Raw genomic sequence first — 18,197 nt, forward strand, 5'->3', positions numbered from 1 at the left:
CCTGTGTATTTACTTACATGGTTGACAGCACAGGGTCTGTGCAATTTACCTTCCACTGTTCTCACTAAATTACAGCTTGTGTGTCTCCAGGCCGAGAGAAACCCTTTGTGACTGTTTCTGCAGAATCTTGCGGACGTATGCAGGGGGTCATTGACTTCAGTGGCTCCTGTTTTTTTGTTTTTTGTAATAGCAGCAGACCCTTCTGTCTAAGTCACTGAATGGAAGAGGGCAGGCCTGCTCTGGCTGAAGCTGGCTGGGAGCTTGTGATCTAGATCTATCCTCCTGGTTCTCCCTGTGCCCCTAGGCTCCCCCTCACCTCCGACACTGGCCTCCTTGGCACCTCTGTAGACCACTAGGGTTCCATTCCCCCTTTGCCATCTATATAGCTGGTTCTCAGTCTCTCCTGGTTATCAAGACCATAACCTCCAATGGGGTGAACTCCCTCGTATGTGCCTCTGTGCTGACATTCTGGATGATTCTGGTGAGTATATTAAAGGCTCCTCAGACAGTCCAGTTCTGTCCTGGGAAACTGATGCGTGCCGGTCAGGAAGGGCGCCCTTCAGTCTTGACACCAGAGGAATGGACCAGGGAGGGGGAATGCTTGGGAACCCCTTGGTAGGGATGTGATGTCTGTGTCCCTCCCAAATATCCATGTGGAAACCTTCACCCCACCTCCCTGAAATATGGTGGTGTTTGGAGGAAGGACCTTTGGGAGGTGATAAGGGTCGGATGAGATCATAGCGTTGGGCCCTGGAGATGGCGTCAGTGCCCTTAGAGGAAGAGATCCCAGAGTGCCTGCTCTCTCCTGGACATGTGAGGACATGGTGAGAAGGCACCGTCCACAGGCCATGCAGAGGGCCTAGCCCAGGGAATGGGACTGACCTTGACCTTGGACTCCAGCCTCCGAACTGTGGGCACATACTCCGTTGTGTAAGCTGCCTAGTCTGGGTGTGGGATTGTGTTACAGGTGCCGAGCTGCGTGGGATGCCTCCTCCCCGAGAGGGCCAGGGTCTGTGAGCCGCACGAGCCGGAGGGCGGGGCAGAAGGGTGCGCTGTGCTCACCTGGTTAATCATGCACGTCTCCAGCTCCTCTTTGGAGAAACCCGTCTGACCCCTCTCCTTGTTCTGACAACACACAACAGACGAGATCTCAGAGACTCTCCGGGGAGGGAGGGCCTTCCCCGTTGTACGCAGACCCACGTTCTGTTGGGGTCCTTAGCGAGGGCTTTCTCCCGGCTGATACATATGCTGACTGGCCCCCCTCTGCACTATCAAGCGAGACTGTGCATTGAGCTTGCAGCAGCAGAAGGGGCAGAACACACAGGAGCGTCACTGTGCTGCCAGCAACGCCGGACAGCTGCTGAGATGGGGCACGTGATGCCAAGGAAAGCCGGCGCAGTGACATCGGGTAAGTCAGGTGTCCCCCCCCCCACCCCCGCAGGATGCTTGGGAAGCCCTGTCCAGGCAGTGGCCCTCTCCGGATTTTAGCTGTGGGCACTGCCGGTCAGGACTCCGGCATGGACAGGGGTGAGTGTGTGGCTGCAGACTGGGGAGCCTGTGTGTGCACGCGTGGGTGTGCACATGCGCGTGCAAATGCTCATGCCCCAAACCTCACCCGGTACCACATGAAGATTGTCTTAAAGGCATTTTCGTTGGAGCAGGAGCCGCAGGACATGGTGATAAGCTGGGACATCCCTTTGGGAGCCACCTGCAGGGAGAGAAACAGTTGTGGTCTTGGCTCCAGAGAGTCCCACTGGCCCTAGCTGGTGCTGAGGCTCTACAGGGGCCCCCACTGGGCACTGGGGCCTTGGGGGTGCTGGGAGGGATCCAGGAATGTCCCAAGCTTAGCAGGACTGGGAGAAAGGGAACAGGAAAGCCTGGAAGCTGGAGGGCAGGGAGGAAAAAGCCACAAAGAAAAGCCCAGACCATCCTGCTCAGTGCACCCGCCATCCCCTTAGATGCCCACATTTTACAAGTGGGAAGCTGAGGTTCAGAATGACTTTAATTGGGGCGCCTGGGTGGCTCAGTAGGTTAAGCCTCTGCCTTCGGCTCAGGTCATGATCTCAGGGTCCTGGCATCGAGCCCTGCATCAGGCTTTCTGCTCAGTGGGGAGCCTGCTTCCTCCTCTCTCTCTCCCTGCTTGTAATCTCTCTTACTCTGTGTCAAATAAATAAACAAAATCTTTAAAAAAAAAAAAAAAGAATGACTTTAATTGTTGTAACTATTAAAACTGAAATGTCGGGGAGGGGTGAATAATATGCAAAACTCTGAACAAATACTAATTACCCCTGCTTCCTTTTTCATGTACACGGGGATCCCTTCTTTTCTTTAAAAGGAAAATTGAAAATGCTCCTCATGAAAAAAACCAGCATAAGAGCAAGACTGAAGTAGACACACCCCATCCTCAAAGGGGGTGGCTCTCGATCCTCTCCTCCCGCTGCTGGTACCCCCTGAAAGAGATGGAACCGCCCCCCAGCGGGGCTGGAAGCCAGAGGCAGGTCCCAGCAGGGGTGGGCAGTACCCGAGAACTCACCGAGAGCAAGGACTCCCGCAGCTTCTCCACGAAGTTCTCTGGAGGAAGGATTCCAAGGGCAGGTCTATTGATGAATGTGCTCTGCAAAAAGGCAGGAGACAGCCAGTGACTTCTCAGCCCTGACCCTGCTCCCTGCTGACCAGAGACCAACTGAGAGCTTCTCACAGCGGGTGTGTTTGGATCGGTGTTCGCTAGGTGCTGGGAACAGCCCACTTCTGGAGAAATCCACTAGGATCACTCTAGGTGTAAAAAGATACCGTCATATTTCCTGGTTGTAATATTGCACTGTAGTTCTAGAAGATGCTACCATTGGGGGAAGCCAGGAGGAGGTACGCTGCATACTATTTTTTGCTAACTTCCTGTTAAATCACAATTTTACAATTTTAAAATTAACTATCGATCCCAGGGTCCTGGGATCGAGCCCCACATCGGGTTCTCTGCTAAGCGGGGAGCCTGCTTCCTCCTCTCTCTCTGCCTGTCTCTCTGCCTACTTGTGATCTCTGTCTGTCAAATAAATAAATAAAATCTTAAAAAAAAATAAATAAAATAAAATTAACTATCATTATGATTTTTAAAACCCACACATCATCATGGCTAAAAACCAGAGCGGAAACTAGCGAGTACTGGGCAAGGGTGCAGAGCCACTAGGACCCTCATTCACAGCTGGTGGGAATGTACCCGGGTGCAGCCACCTTCGGAGGCAGCGTGGCCCTTTCCTACAATGCTGGAAACACACGCACGCCGTCAACCGGCAGCTCCTCCTAGGTATTTCCCTAAGTGAAACGAAAGTGCTTGTTCGCACGAAGACCTGAGCGTACATGCATGTGCTGGGTGGCTCTTATGTTTATTTGCCCAAACCTGGAAAGGACCCACTCGTCCCTCGGCTGGGGTAGGGAAAGTCGAGCGATACCTGCACGCCATGGGAATCCACTCAGCCCTGGAAGGAACCATCTACCGACACGCGCCCTAACACGGAGGGACACGGAAGAGTCTCAAAGTGATGGTGCTGAGCGAGAGATCCCAGAATCAGGGAGGTACGCACCGCATGGTCCCCTCCACAGGACATTCTGGAAAAGGCAAAACCAGGGGGATACACAGCAGCACGCGGTGACCAGGGGCTGCGGAGGGACGGACTGCACATGGGCTGGGGAAGTATCTGGGCACCAAAGTGTCTTGTGTCTGGACTTTTAAATTCTCTTAAAACAGCTTCTGGCCCAAGGGATAGCTCCACACTCAGGGGGCTGCCTTCTTGAAGAGAACCAGCCCCTCCCTGCCAGATGGCTTCAAAACACAGGTGTGCCCACTAGCTGCCATGCAGCGGGGGTTGGAGGCACATGCCAGGACAAGGGTCCCAAATCTCCCCACAGGCTGGTCTGCAGAGACTTGCTTTAAAGTGAGGATAAAAGAGAGCATTCAATTCTGGAAAGACGCCGACCACGGGAGAAGTTTCAATCACGCAGGACGAGGCTGTGTGCTCGGATAGAGGAAGCCTAGAGCCCTCTCTCCCCGGAAGGCCAGAGTGCCCTGGGCAGGGGGTGGGGAAGGGTCCAGGGAGCGCCTGCACAATGGGGAAACAGCAAGGTTGCCAGGACATGGATTTGGGTTTTAAAAAGGGATTGGGCTAAGTGCAATGTGGCGTCCTGGATGGGATCCTGGAAGCAAAAGAGGGACATTATTGGCGCGGGGGACTCTGAACGACGTCCACACTACATGATGTGCCCATGTTAATTTCTTCGTTCGATGTGGTGCCGCGGGGGGGGGGGGAGGGAGGCGCTGGCACTGGGAGAACGCGGTGAAAGGCAGGTGAGAGCTGTCTCCACCTCGTCTGTACATCTGAAGCTAGTGTGCTGTCGCATCCCCTAGTTAAAAGCCGGGGGAATGACAGGGCCTGGGGACTCTCAGGTTCCTCTCTCAGACACCATCAGTGCCATAATCTCAGCGCGAATCCACATGGCACCATCGCTGGAGAGGGAGGCCTCCTGGTGGCCTCGGGATTCAGCCTGGACTGCCAGAAATAGGGGCAGATTCCGTTATTATTTTTTTTTCCTGTTATTTTTTCTGCTTTGTGACCACATGGGTGAGTCTAGCGGGGGATGTTAGCCCTCCTCACTGTAGTGCTGGGAAAACTGAGGACCAGAGGGGTCAAGCAACCTGCTGCAAATCACACAGACAGGAAGGGGCAGAAGCACGACTCAGATCAGGCTTCCATCCTTTGCCAGACACTGAAGGCAGACTTCACCCAAAAATGTCAATACAGGATACAAGTTTGTGTGACGCAACCCGGAGACCTGGGCTGGCCTGTAATGCCCCTTGAAGGGCATTTTCTTTTAGCTCTGAGCTGTTCATGGGGCTCCTAAGAAATCAAGCACATGGTGAGATCAGGGTTGAGGCGAGCTTCCGTGGCTGGTAGTGGGGGGAGCGGCTCACGGAGGGGACAGCCGCGCTGGCTGGCAGCTTGACTTCCTATCTGGGACCAGGGAGGATGTGGGGGTGGTGTTCTTGTTCAACAAAGCGTGACATTAAGAACAGAAGATTATCTGGGACACTGGGTAGCAGAATCAAATGAGGATAGGTTTCTAGAACCTTGCCATCAGACTCAGCAGTCGTAAAGGGCAGTGTGAACAGAATGGGCTTTGGTTTAGTGGCTGTGCAACCTGAGGCACAGGCTAAACCTCTCTGGTCTTCAGAGTCCTTATCCACCTTGGTGCCTGCAAGGGGCCAGTGAGACTGCTGAGCGTGCGATGCGGCAGCAGCTCAGTCGAGAGGACCGGTCAGGCAGACAGGCCCGGGGGTCACGGCGGAGGGATGTGTCTGTGCGGAGCAGCTCCCCACTCCCAGGTGCCGCTCCCATCGCTCAGTGCAATGACTGTGCACTGACCATGGCCATGGTGACGTGGAAGTTGGAACTGGAACCCAGAAAGTGGATCCAGGGGCCGTGGCTTTGTTTTCTGCCGCCACATGAAGTAATGATACTGGAATTTGAGGATGATGCGGTTAGGGTACAAAGGGGTGGATTGGCCCCTTCGTAGGACTTCAATGACCTGGTAAGAACCTGCCCTTGACGGGCAAAGGAGCATAGTCACCAGCTGAGTGCATCTCTAGCCAAGAACGTGAAGACCCAGCATGTCAGCCAGTGGCCCCCCCGACCCTGGTGCCCCAGGTGTCCCCCCTGCTTCCCCACCCCAACTGAGCCAATGGCAGTTCCACTTATTCTAAGACTGTGTTGGGGGCTCCTTTCACTTGGCGGAACCCAGACTTCTGCAGGGCAATGTCAGCACAGACTGAGGTCCAGACGGACGCCGACCGGGACCTCACCAGCACCCAGAACAGCGCCCAGCACGCAGGAGGGATTTAATCAGTAACTGATGATTGAACAAAAGTCAAGAAATAAGGCTAAAGAAGCAGGAGTCAGACCACCAAGGGCTTTGCATCCGAAGTAGGGGAGCTGGGGTGCAACCCCAGAGGCAGGGGTTATGGGAAAGAGTTCAGTGCAGGGCACAGCCTGGAGGAGGTGAGCGTGGGCCTGCTGGGGTGGGGGGGGGCTGGTGGAGAGGGGCTGCTGGGGACATGCGAGGCCAGGCCGGGGTTGGTCCTGACAGGGTGAGGGGTGAGAGGCCAGAAGTAGGCAGAAGGAAGGGAGGAAGAAGCCAAGTCTCCCGGGTTCCCCGCAGAGATGGGTGGGGGCAGGGCATCCCCTGGAATCACGTGTTTTCAGGGATGATTCTGCCTCCGGAGGCAGCTGACACCGCAAATGTGTGTGACATGTTTGTTGACACATTTTTTTCAGCACCAACTGCCGAGGCATCTGGGATCTGCACAACGTTTCGAAACAAAGCCAGGCTTTGAATGTAAACATCCCCACGGAGCCTCCCAAATGGGCTTTGCCAGGCACCTTCAGGGGCCGCCCATTTCTGCTCCAGGGGCCCCGGAGCTTGGCGACAAGCAGGGGTGGACGTGTCCCGGAGCCCCTGCCTGCGGGGCAGAGCCATCTCTAAGGGGGGACATGCACTTCCTTCCCGTGACGTTCAACTCTGGGTTAAAAGAGACAAGACCTCAAGCCCCGGGAGTCGCTTCCCAAAGCACCTGCCCGCCCCTCCTCCTCGGCCTGGCTTAGATCTCTCTTTGGAAGTCACACTCCCCGTGTCACTGAGCAGAATGAAAGCCCTGCAGGGACACTGGGTGTGGGTGAGGATGTGGAGCAACCGGAACTCACACGCTGCTGTTGGGAGGGACGGGCCGGCAGGAGGGCCACGACAGCAGTGGCCGGCAGCAAGTCAAACATGCTCCAGTGTTCCCGGCTTCTTCAGGGGGAACGATCCGGCGGCCCAGCAGCCGTAGGACGGCCCGTTCATTGCAGCGGACACACACGGGGGAAGGCGATAAAGCCCTGGACACGGCCGACCTGTGGCTACACACAAGGACCAACCCGCAGCCGGACTTGGAGGGAAACAAGTCAGGCCCAATAATGACACCCACTGCAAGACCCCACCTACGTGGCCGTACAGAGTGGAGAAGCGCACTTGTGTCCTAAGACAGGAGGGGACAGAGCCTGGCCGGGGGCATGCTGCGGGGGCAAATGCGAGTCACACGTTCTCAGCGGGGGTGGGAAACCTCCTCCCCGGGGCACGAGGAAAGCACAGATGTCTGCACGGTACAGGGGGGCCTATGGCAGGGGTATCGTAGGTGCTACCTTGGCCTCCAAGACGATGCCACACCCATTTCCTATCCCGCAGCGGGAAGGCATCATGCGGCAAAAGGGACTTTGCAGGTGCAATTAAGGTTCTGGATCTGCTTAGATAGGGAGAACGTTCTGGATTTTCCAGGCGGGCTAAATGCAACCACATGAGCCCTTTGTTAAGAGTGGAAATGGAAGGCAAGCAGAGAGAGAACTGGCCCGGCTATGGCCGGGTTGAGGACAGAAGGACTGCAGAAAGCCACAACCCGAAGGAGCAAAAGCACATCCCGCCCCCCAGCCTCCAGCTAAGACCTGATGTCTGCTTTGCGAGGCCCTAGCTGAGCCCGCCAGATTCCAGGCCACGATACACAGGTGTTGTGGTCAGCCTTGAAGCTGGTGGTAACTGGCCACAGCAGCAGTAGGCAACGTGGTGGCATTCTCACTGGACCACGGCGGGAACAATTAAGAAGATAATCTGGGGCACCTCTACCCGCCGGGGCCCACGCGGCAGTGTCTGTGGGCACATTTGGTTCTCACAGCCGAAGACAGGGACACTCCTGCCATGGAGCAGGGGAGGCCGGCAGCGTCTCTGAACGTCCTACGGTGCCCAGGACAGCTTCCCCGCAGAGAAGTGCCTCTCCAGCCAGCACCGGTGCTGAGACTGACATCCGGCCTGCGCGGTCCCTAAGTCTGCACGCTGCCAGGTCCCTGCGGCTGGGCGCTGGCCACCTATCCTCTTTCACTCCTCGTCCCCATAGCTGCTCTCCCTCCCACCCCCTTCTCCCTGCGGGGGGCCCTGGCGGCACCTGCTTCTCTTTCAGTCACTGCCCTGCAAGGCTTCCCTGACCCACAGCCCCCTCGATCCCCGAAAAGCCCAGACCCTGTGGATTTTTTCCCCAGCATCTCCTCCAGCTGTGCAATCTTGGACAAATACTTAACCTCTCTGGGCCTCAGTGTTCTCATCCGTAGGATGGGGATGACAGTGGGCCCTGCCTCATAGACTTGTCAACACTGCAGCTGTGAAGTGCTGAACGCAGTGTTTGGCACACATTTCACACTCGAGAAATGTCGACCACTATGGCCAGCATCATTGTTTCGTGCCAACACGGTACTGTTTGCCTCGTTCTGTAGCACTGAATATGGATGCAATCCAACGCTTATGTGGGAGCGGGGCTCTGTGGTTTCGCTCGCCAAGGCATTCCAGGTGCCTAGCGTACAATAAATATTTGTGGAATGAATGAATGAATGAAGGATGAATGAATGAATGGGCTGTTTCCAAAGGAAGGCTGCCCAGGGACACTCAGGATCACCACGAACACCTCATCACCGGGGACTCACCGCGTTTTGAGGTTGTTGGATCAGCTTCAGGAGAGCAGGGTGGCTGTAGCCTGGGGAGAGAGGGCACAGTTAGAGTCCTGGTTAGAGGGCTGCAGGGTGCCCAGGGTCCCCCCACCTCACAGCCACCCCCACTTCCTTTCCAACCTGCCACTCCCTTCACAAAGGGCCTTGTTGTCCCTGGCAGACAAGATCCATTCCTGGGGCCCAGCCAGATCTCGGGGCTCAGGATCACTTGGGCTGCTGCCAGAGATCTTTCCAAATTCTCTAGCTGATCCCGAGGCTTGGGTCTGAGCCCTCCTGGGCTAGTCACACAGATGGGACAATGAATGCGAGGTGAAGGCCCACGTCAGGACCAGGGCTGGGAGTGGTCCCCCAGGCCAGTGTGACAAACTGCAGACGCGGCGCTCACCTCCCTCCCCGGGGCCACTGGGGTCCAGTCACAACACACGTTTGCTCAGGGACTGAGCAGGCGAATGGTGCGGCCCGCACCTCCTGACCCACGCCCCCTGCTCCTTCATGCAGGCTGTGCCCCAGAGTTTCACTGCATCGACTGTCCAAGCTGAGCCTGAGGTTGCAGGATAGGGACTAGGTACCCTTGGACTCAGCAACTGGTCTTCTATGAATTCACCCTACCCACGCGTACAATGAGCAATGCACACGCATTTAACTGTGACGCCCCGGTGTCTCCTGGCTTGAAAGCAAACCGACACCCATCAGGGTCCATAATGAACAGAAAGTCCCCCGTACACAGCAGATGCTCAGGCATGGGGGTCTTTTATCACAGAGGACGGAGGATGCCACACAGAACCCGGAGCCAGAGTGTCCCGGGTTCGAGGCCTGTACTTCTGGTTTCTGTTCATCGTTCCCAATCCTGGCAATGGCTCCCATGGGAAGGCCAAGTCTGTGGGGGCCACAGAGGTCAGAAGACCAGATAGGAAGCCCCTCCGAGGCAGTGGCCAAGTGCTGCCCTCAGTAGAGAGTAGCTGAACGAATGAATGACGTGGAGATCCAGCGACATAGGCGGGAGCCCAGCACTGCTGCCGGAGAGAGAAGCCAGCCGGTGGATCTCGGTGTAGGAAACAGACCCTGGAAGGAAATTACTGGTCTCCGACTATCAGAATTTTTACCACGCATACCTTGTCTATTTTTGTTAAGACAATTCATTTTTAGTTTAAATGCACTTTAAAAAAAAATTTTTTTTAAGATTTTATTTTTTTTTAAGTAATCTCTACACCCAATGTGGGGCTTGGACCTACAACCCTGAGATCGAGGGTCCCATGCTCCACAGGCTGAGCCAGCCAGGAGCCGTTAAATGCACTCACTTGGAAAGGAGACTTGCACCACTGTAGTGAGAGGTCCGCCTAAGGCTCAGGACCTGGGGCCCGCTCGGCTCTGCGGGAGGCTAGCAAGTTCAGAAGGGTGGTGAGGCCCTGGTGCCACCCTGGGGAGACGTCCTCCTCTGCAGCATCAAAGAGTGAACGGACCTGAAGAGCCTGGTGGTTTCCCCGCCTGCTTGGAGGAGGGTGGGCTGGTGTGTGTCTGTGTGTTGGGGGGTGGTGATATGGGGGCCCAAGGGGACAGAGCTGTGAGCAACCTCCCCGCCCTCTCACAGGCCACCTACTTGCAGGCATGTTGGGCCCAAGGCTGCAGGGTGGTCCTTACTCAAGGAAGAAGTACTCTGTGGGGTTTTTCCAACTGCATTTTAGCCAGAGGTCTTTCGGCTCTGGTTCTTTATCACGCTGCCTGGGTGTTTATGACTTTGCCGCCTCAGTAGATAAGCCAGTTCAGGAAAATCTTATTAAACCACAGATGTGGCTTGTCTCATCGACTTCAGAGCGAGAGACGAGAGCAAAGCTGGTCCCTCTGATCGGAGAAATCCACGCCTGGGCTTTTAATGCTGTGGGACTCTGCCCTGCAGGCCAGGGCAGGACCGGGCAGCCGTCTGTGAGGCTGCCGTCACACCAGTAAGCTTAGGAGGCAGAGGGCCTTTGCTTCAAATCCTTGGACTCCCTGGACATGTGGGACAAACTCTGTGACGTTTTGAAACCCGGCCCCCGCGGGTAAGCTGGAGGTGACGTTGTAAGACCGGCAGTTACAGGACCGTGGTGGAGGTCTAATGGGATAGTGCGGAAGGTGTGTAATATGCCAGGCCTGTGGCAAATTCTCAGCAGTTACCAGTTAGAAAAAGTCATCTCAAAGACTACAGATAGGGGAGAAAAGGCTCCCAGAGAAGACCTTTCAGAACTCCCTGTGCTTTCCCAACTTCTGCTGGCCTGATCCCCCACGCCCCCACATACTGGTTGGCTGGCTGGGGATGAGAACTGAGCGAGGCCCAGCGGGGCTGGAGGCAGGAGAATGGGGAGTTAGCTGGGAAGAGAAGGGCCTGCGGCCTCTGGTGGTTACACGGTAGAGGGAGAATTTGACCCTAAGAACTCCAGACCGGGCCCTTTCACTCCCATCCAGAATGTGGACGGCGTTGTGTAAATCAAAGAACCCGAAATGCCTTCAGAGGCCAGTGTGTCTGAATGACGGGCTTCCCAAAAGGAATGAGTCACCTTACTGTCTAATTGCATCTTAATGGGAAATAAATAGGGACTGGCATCGTGCACAAAGGGACAGGCTTCACTAGACGAGATGCTGAGCCCACAGACCACTGAGTGCAGCAGTGACCTGCATGTCTGAGTCAGCCTTACCCATCCCACTGTCCTCCGCGACCTCCTCCAGCAGTGAGCCCCGCTCTGTCTGTCCTGGAGGTAAGCATGGTGAGGCACACGCTACTGGTGACCCCACTGCTCACCCTGACTGGGCAGGCCACCCCTCTCCCAGCTGCCTGTGGGGGGGCCGGTAACAGCTTCAGTCATCTCTTTCTCTAGAAAACTGCCCTGGTCCTTTGCCCAAGAGATGAGCCAAGTCCTTCCTGCTGGCAACTGAGTGGCACTGGTGTCCAAAAAGGCCAGCTTCTTTGATGCTGTCAGGGACTAACTCTGGGGTGCAAGCCATACCCCAGAGCCCCCTGTGGGATCAGGCTATGGCTAGTCTCTGGCTGAAACCTCATCCTTCTTAGCCTTTCCCTCTCCTCCCTGTCTCCTGAGAGTGTGCCCGTGAAAAGCAACTTGCACAGAACCCCTGCCTCAGGCTCTTCTATGAAACCTAACCTAAGGCAGCTGACATTAAAGGCTAGGGTCCTACAGACCTAAGCCCACGTTTTGGCCATGCTTCTTCTGCAAGCCATGTCACCTCTCTGAGCTTTGCTTATCTATCTACAAAATGGGGGTGCTCATACCTACTCACCCTGTGGGGTTTCAAGGAAGAGTCGATGAGAGAAGAAAAGATACAAAAAGTTCCTATAACAGAACTCCTACTAATTACTTGCTGCTTTTTTCTGCCCTTAAGGGAAGTGTCTGGCGGCACACAGGCATGTGTACCGGAAGGAGTATTAAAGTCTGGATCACCATGACTAACAGAGAGAGGAGGTCCCACATATGAGGGCAGATTTCCCAGCTCTTACCTATGGGGACAGAGGAAATCTGGGAGTACAGGTCCAGCATCCGGTTGCCATCCACATCGACCAGGTAATTGCCTCGGCTCTCCTCATAATTGCAGAAAAAGTGCACAGCCTCTGCATTCTTGGGGAAAGCAGAGACTGATTCAGGGTCACTACAATCTCCTAGATTCTCCATCTTTCGGGGTGAACTTGAACTGGAGAAGTAAACCATGTCCTGCCCATTCGATGGTCACACAGAGGGTATCTGTAGGTGCTTACATGTATGGCTTGCTCTATAGCAGTTTACTAAGCTGTAAATTTGTACTTTATGAATTTTTCTGTATGTATTTTATATATTACAACAACAAAAGGTTCAGAAATAAATCTGAAGAAGATTCTGATGTTAAGACGGTGGTAAGCCTTAGAGGAACCATAACGAAAACTAAAAAATGTGTAGTAATTATGAAAGAAATGAAAGTGGCCCACTAAAAGATACCCACTTAAAGCAATATATATATGTGTGTGTGTGTGTGTGTGTGTGTGTGTGTGTGTATACATATATATATATATATATATATATGAGACAAGGATATATATATATATAGAGAGAGAGAGAGAGAACAAGGAGTAAAATGGAAGATATAAGACTATCAATAACAAGATTAACTGTGCATTAAACAACCCAAACAAAAAATCAGAAACTATCAGACTGGATAAAAAGATGCTGTCTCTGTGAGACATATTTTCAGTTCAAGGATACAAAGAGGTTGTAGGTAAAAGAATGGAAGAAGATACATGATTCTTAACAATCCTAAGAACACTGAAATGCTTTATATTAATCAGGCAAAATCAACTGCAAAACAAAAAATGTTTCTAGAGGTGAAGTCCAGTAAAAAGATACAATTACAAACATGTAAGCACCTGATAACAGAGCCCCAAAGTATATAAAGCAAAAATGGGCATAACTGAAGAAAAATATAAGAGAAGAGCTACAACTCTAATAGTGGCTTTCAATAGTGGATAGAAATACCGGGTAGAAGATTAACAAGTTAAGACTTGAACAATGCTCCAAAGCAACAGATCCCACAAACGCTTACGAAACGCTCTACCCCACAGTGGTAGAGCACAAATTCTCCTTAAATGCGTGTGGAACATTTCCCAGGACAGACCACACAGAAGCCTCAGTAAAACTGAAAAGGACTGAAATCACGCAAAGTATGTTTCCCATCCCCAAAAGAATGAAACTGGGAATCAGTAACAGAAAGAAATTTGGGGAGTTCCCCAAAATGTGGAAACTAAATACCACATAAATAACAAAAAAGTCAAAAAAGGAAATCATAAGGGGAATTTGGGGGAGGGGGGTAGGTTTAGAACTAAGACATTTGTTTGTTTGTTTGTTTTTTAAGAGATGGCGCCGCCTAATGGTTGCGTCCCTCAGTGAAGTTGTAATGGAGGAGGAGTGCAGGGAATGCTTGCTCAAGCTCACTTACCTGAATTATATTCAGCTGTTTCATTAACTCCTGCAGGCAAGAAGAGCAAAAGCGTTACGGCAGGGGACACACTCTTGCCAAAGAAGCTTCAAGTCCTGGGGCTTCCCCCCACCCTTGTGCCAATAACTTCATAGTTAATTAGTTAGCAATATTATAATTATTTAAAAATTGCTTCATACCAATGGTTGGCAGAAACTGTTCCTGCCAGTTATATTACCAGTGCAACAGAGATTCAGAAACTTGGGAGGGTAACAATAAAGTAAAATAAAATATTCAACAAAAATGTTTAAGCTAAAGGTGTTTATGTAATAGTGCTCATAAAAGCGTAGGTTCCTTTGTCTTAAAGTAGGGTCCACAGCCAGTGACCTTGAGATCAAGTCCTGAGCTGAGCTCAAGAGTCAAACGCTTAAGGGACTGAGCCACAGGCGCCCTGGTTCCCTTTCCACTAGGAAAAAGAGGCTTTAACACCCTGTTCGAGAAAATAAAAATCAACTGAAAACATAAACTTGCACATCAAAGAACCATGTGTCATTATAATGGGAACACTCCAAAAACCACCTGTCCAAGTCTACACAGAAACTGGGAATTATAAATTGTGAACTGGGAACTAGTTGCTTTACTACTACACGGATTAAATCTCTAAAAATAATCCAACGTAGAATCAACTTCAGCAACTAGTGTCATGAAATTATATATTTCCACATAACAATAGAAACTAATATTAATTACAAGGATATAAAAAAATCATCCCAGGTACTTCGCCACTGTGAAATGAGAATCCACCCCACCCCCCTGAAATGGGTAATATGCAGGTTGGGGAGCATCTTTGAGGGGAGGCGTGACCCTCCCTCCTCAGACTCATCTTGTGCCTCTTCCGTCTCACACGGTAACATCTACCCCAGGGATTCGGAGCACCCAGCGTGTCTCGTATGCCATGTCCTGTCATCCTGCATGCCTCTCCACATTCCACTGCCCTCGTCTACAACGGAAGAACATACTCCTTTGGTGAACTCATCCTTTTTATCCTTCAAGGTCAAGATCAAGGGCCTTTGCTGTCCCTGCTCTGTGCCATCTAGCACTGCCATGTTCTTCCACCTTGGCTGGATGTTCTGCCCCAGACCTTTACTCTGGACTCAAAGCAAGCCATTTGACTTCCTCTGGCCAAGAGGATGAGGTAGGAGTGATGGTCAACCAACGTGGGGCCTAGATCTTAAAGAGACCCATTACGCGCTCTCCTCTGCCATTGCCATGAGGACAAGCCCACCCAGCTTGCCGGAGGATAAGAGAGACACATGAAGCAGAGCCAAGTCACCGCAGTGACATAGGCAAGCTCAGCTTAGATCAACCAGTGGCCAGTGATCCCCCAGGCATGTAGATGGGCTCAGCAGAGCAGCCTAGCTAACTCCCACTTAACCCCAGATGCATAAGCCATCTGTATGCTACTGGGACCCTGTGATCGTGACACAGCATTACTGTGACAACAGACAACGGATACATCTCCTCTGAGAAGGCCTCTTTCACTTGTTATGGCCGGATGGGCTAGTTAATGACCCGGATCTCTAGCGGTGAACTCTCTGAAAGCAGCTAAGGACGCAGGTCTCCAAGCGTCACTGTGTTCTTGCCTCATGGATGCCTTTCGTTCCATTCTTAAGAACACCACTCAAGTGTGCTCAACTCACCCGAGAGCGCGGCCCAGGGACTTCAGTCTTCATCAGGGGCCCATCATAATCAAATTCGACGTCAACTTTGGCCGCAGCCTGACTGATGTGTCTGGAGCCTGCAGTAAACAGAGATGATGAAAATCCCTGGTAACTATAGGTATAATGAGAATTCTGCCCTAACAGGTGCCCAAAGTCCCCAACAGACACAGGGCCAGGACCTCCACCCCATCCTAGCCAGGCCACCCCTGAATACGGAGTCTGGCCAGACCTGGGCGCCACAAAAACACTGCAGACTCCAACAGATGGGAAAGCCCAGTGCTAGTGAGGTGGTAGGCAAACAGGTGTGCTCCTGTTCTGCTGGTGCGAGTATCAGCTAATGATGCCTTTCTATTCCTTTCTACTAAGCAATCTCATTTCAGGATTCATCCTAAGAAAATAATGGGACAGTATACAAAAATACAGGTTACAAATATTTGTAATAATACTATCTTTCTACAAGAAAACAACCTAACTTTCCAACAACGGAGAGCAGCTAAACACAGTATGACACAGTCCACCATTTCATGGAAATTTCTTTTTTTTGTTTTTTGAGAGAGAGGGCACAAGTGGGGAGGGGCAGAGAGAGAGGGAGAGAATCTTACACAGGCTCCACGCCCAGCACAGAGCCTGATGTGGGGCTCTATCTTATGACCCTGAGATTATGACCTGAGTTGAAATCAAGAGTTGGGCACTTAACCAACGGAGCCACCCAGGCACCCCTGGAGATTTTGAATTTTTATGGACATGGAAAAATGGACATGGTATTACTGTGTGAAAGGTCAGAGTATAAAAATTATCCAAATTTTGCCAAAATTTAATTTATAGCCAAACTTATATCCAAATGTCTATATAGACCAGAGTTACTCAGCCCTTAGCACTACTGGCATTTTGGGCCAGATAATTCTGTTGTGGGGCCATCCTGGAGGCACTGGAGGGTGGTTAGCGGAGCCCCTGGTCCCACCCACCAGATGCCAGGAGCACCCCCCCTGGGGTTGTGCCCCTGCTTGGAACACTCAGAAATCACAGAGGAGGGAACAACCAGACGTCTAAATTCAGGTGGTCCCTGGGGTGCCTGGGTGGCTCAGTCAGTTAAGCATCTGCCTTCAGCTCGAGTCAGGATCCTGGGGTCCTGGGATCACATCCCATGTCAGACTCCCTGCTCAGCAGGGAGTCTGCTTCTCCCCCTGCCCCCTCCTCCCGCTCTCTCTATCAAATAAATAAAATCTTAAAAAAACAAAACAAAACCAAAAAACAACTCTTTTAATTTTCAGGTGGTCCCCACTTACACATGTTTTTTGCTTAAAAATCAAATAAACAAACTTTGGGGCACAAGTCATTTGATTGAGCTCCATTTCACATTTTTGCATAATAATCAATGTATAGAGGGGAGTTCCCAGGCTAGACCCACAAGGCTCAGCATGTGCTGAGATAAAGGCAGCCTCAACCCCAGATCTTGGTCCCTGACTGAAAGAGAGTTGTGGTGAACGCAAGGGGAGTGTGGCCCAGAAATCCCTTTAATGTCCCTCCTCATCTTTGATCTGCCTGGCACAAAAGTGGTGTCTGGGAAATGTTAGTTCCTCTTACGTGAGTTGTATCATACTAGGGAATTACTGGACACTTTGTGTAAATCATATACATGATTTCACTTCTCCTTGTGCAAGCTTGAGGGGTACGGTATTGCTTTTATTTTATAGGAGAGAAAACCCAAACTCAGAGAAGCAAAGAATGCACTAGGCTCTGTTCTTCCCTCCCTCTCTCTGTCTCACACACATGCGCCTGTGCGCGCACACGCGTGCACACACACACACACACACACACACACACACACATTGCAAACCCATATTAGAAAACACTTAAACTCATTCTTAATTTTCCATAATTGCTCTGGATATCAAATAAGTTTTTGAATTAATTATGTAACAAAATGTAGCCCTTTGAACACGAAGTCCAGTTAAAATTCAGTGTTATTCTTATTTCAAGGCATGAAGCAGCCGGCTTTTATTGTCTTCTGTTTGATCTGAAAATGAAAAGGGAATCCCTACAGAGTTAAAGGTCATGGAACATATTGATGACTTCTTTTTTACATTAAACTGTTTATTTCCTCCTTGGCCAGAACTTAAGGGTTACAGGTCCAGACCAATTCCAGCTAGACCTGCATAAAACAAGGGCACATGTTTGGATAAAAAAAAAACAATTATTAACCGCTGAGGATCCTGCTCTGTTTCCAGTAAAGAGGGGAAGTGAAAAATTCAAAATTGCAAGCTGTCCTCCAAGGAGGACACACAGGCCCGCTCTTCCTTTTTCCCGAAAGTGTCTTGACACTGTACCACAGAAGCCAGATCTCCTGGGATCTGGAAAGTGGAATTGTTGGCACGGGAAGCAGCCCCGGTGGGAGTGAAGCTTAAAGGGTCTTGAGGGGAATGACAGGAGTGAGTGCGGACGTGTGGAGCTATGGGTATCAGGACGCCAAGGCTGTGAGCAGACCTGGGGAGGGGCGTGGAGAGGGGGCGAGAACCCATCCCCCAGGGATCAGGGGCAAGAGAAGGGGAAGCTGAGGGCCAGGTGGTGGGCAGACAAGTCTCTATCAAGATCTGCGTCTGTTCCTACCATGTGCCAAGTCTTTCTGGGTGTGGACAGAAGAGGGCCAGGGCCTCTGGGCTACCACAGCCTGGTAAGTTGGCTGGCAACAGCTAAAATCGAACACAGGAAGATGGGGCAGCTAGCACGACTCAGCGCCCACCATATGCTAAGCAGGCCCGAGGCCCTACCCACGGGAACTCCCATCTACGGTTTTGATTTATCCACAACCCTCGAGAGATGGTTCTCAGGTCACAGAGGAGGAGCAGAGAGGTTAAGCAACTTTCCTAAGGCCACACAGCTAGTCCGTTGCAGAGTCAGGATTTGAACCCAGGTCTAATACTCTTGTTTTTCCAACTTGATCTCATTTTTGACTTTTTGTAGAGGAAAATAACCAAAT

At 51.8% G+C, this 18,197-nt stretch overlaps 1 protein-coding gene across 3 annotated transcripts in view; it reads right to left on the bottom strand.

Annotated features, from left to right (window-relative positions):
* Positions 1–18,197, bottom strand: part of ABAT (4-aminobutyrate aminotransferase) — an 81,141-nt gene that overhangs the window by 11,587 nt on the left and 51,357 nt on the right. For 2 of the 3 annotated variants that reach the window (XM_004750414.3, XM_004750413.3), the window contains exons 3-9: positions 15,200–15,297; positions 13,521–13,550; positions 12,055–12,172; positions 8,547–8,596; positions 2,534–2,614; positions 1,616–1,708; positions 1,063–1,125 (exon numbers count right to left, since the gene is read on the bottom strand). In XM_004750414.3, coding sequence (XP_004750471.1) covers positions 1,063–1,125; positions 1,616–1,708; positions 2,534–2,614; positions 8,547–8,596; positions 12,055–12,172; positions 13,521–13,550; positions 15,200–15,297 — 533 coding nt within the window. The remainder of the gene's footprint in view (positions 1–1,062; positions 1,126–1,615; positions 1,709–2,533; positions 2,615–8,546; positions 8,597–12,054; positions 12,173–13,520; positions 13,551–15,199; positions 15,298–18,197) is intronic. The other variant, XM_045071970.1, reaches the window with a different exon arrangement.

This window comes from Mustela putorius, unplaced genomic scaffold (assembly GCF_011764305.1).
Source record: "Mustela putorius furo isolate JIRA1106 unplaced genomic scaffold, ASM1176430v1.1 tig00004007_pilon_pilon_pilon, whole genome shotgun sequence".
In the NCBI taxonomy this organism is placed as follows: domain Eukaryota; kingdom Metazoa; phylum Chordata; class Mammalia; order Carnivora; family Mustelidae; genus Mustela; species Mustela putorius.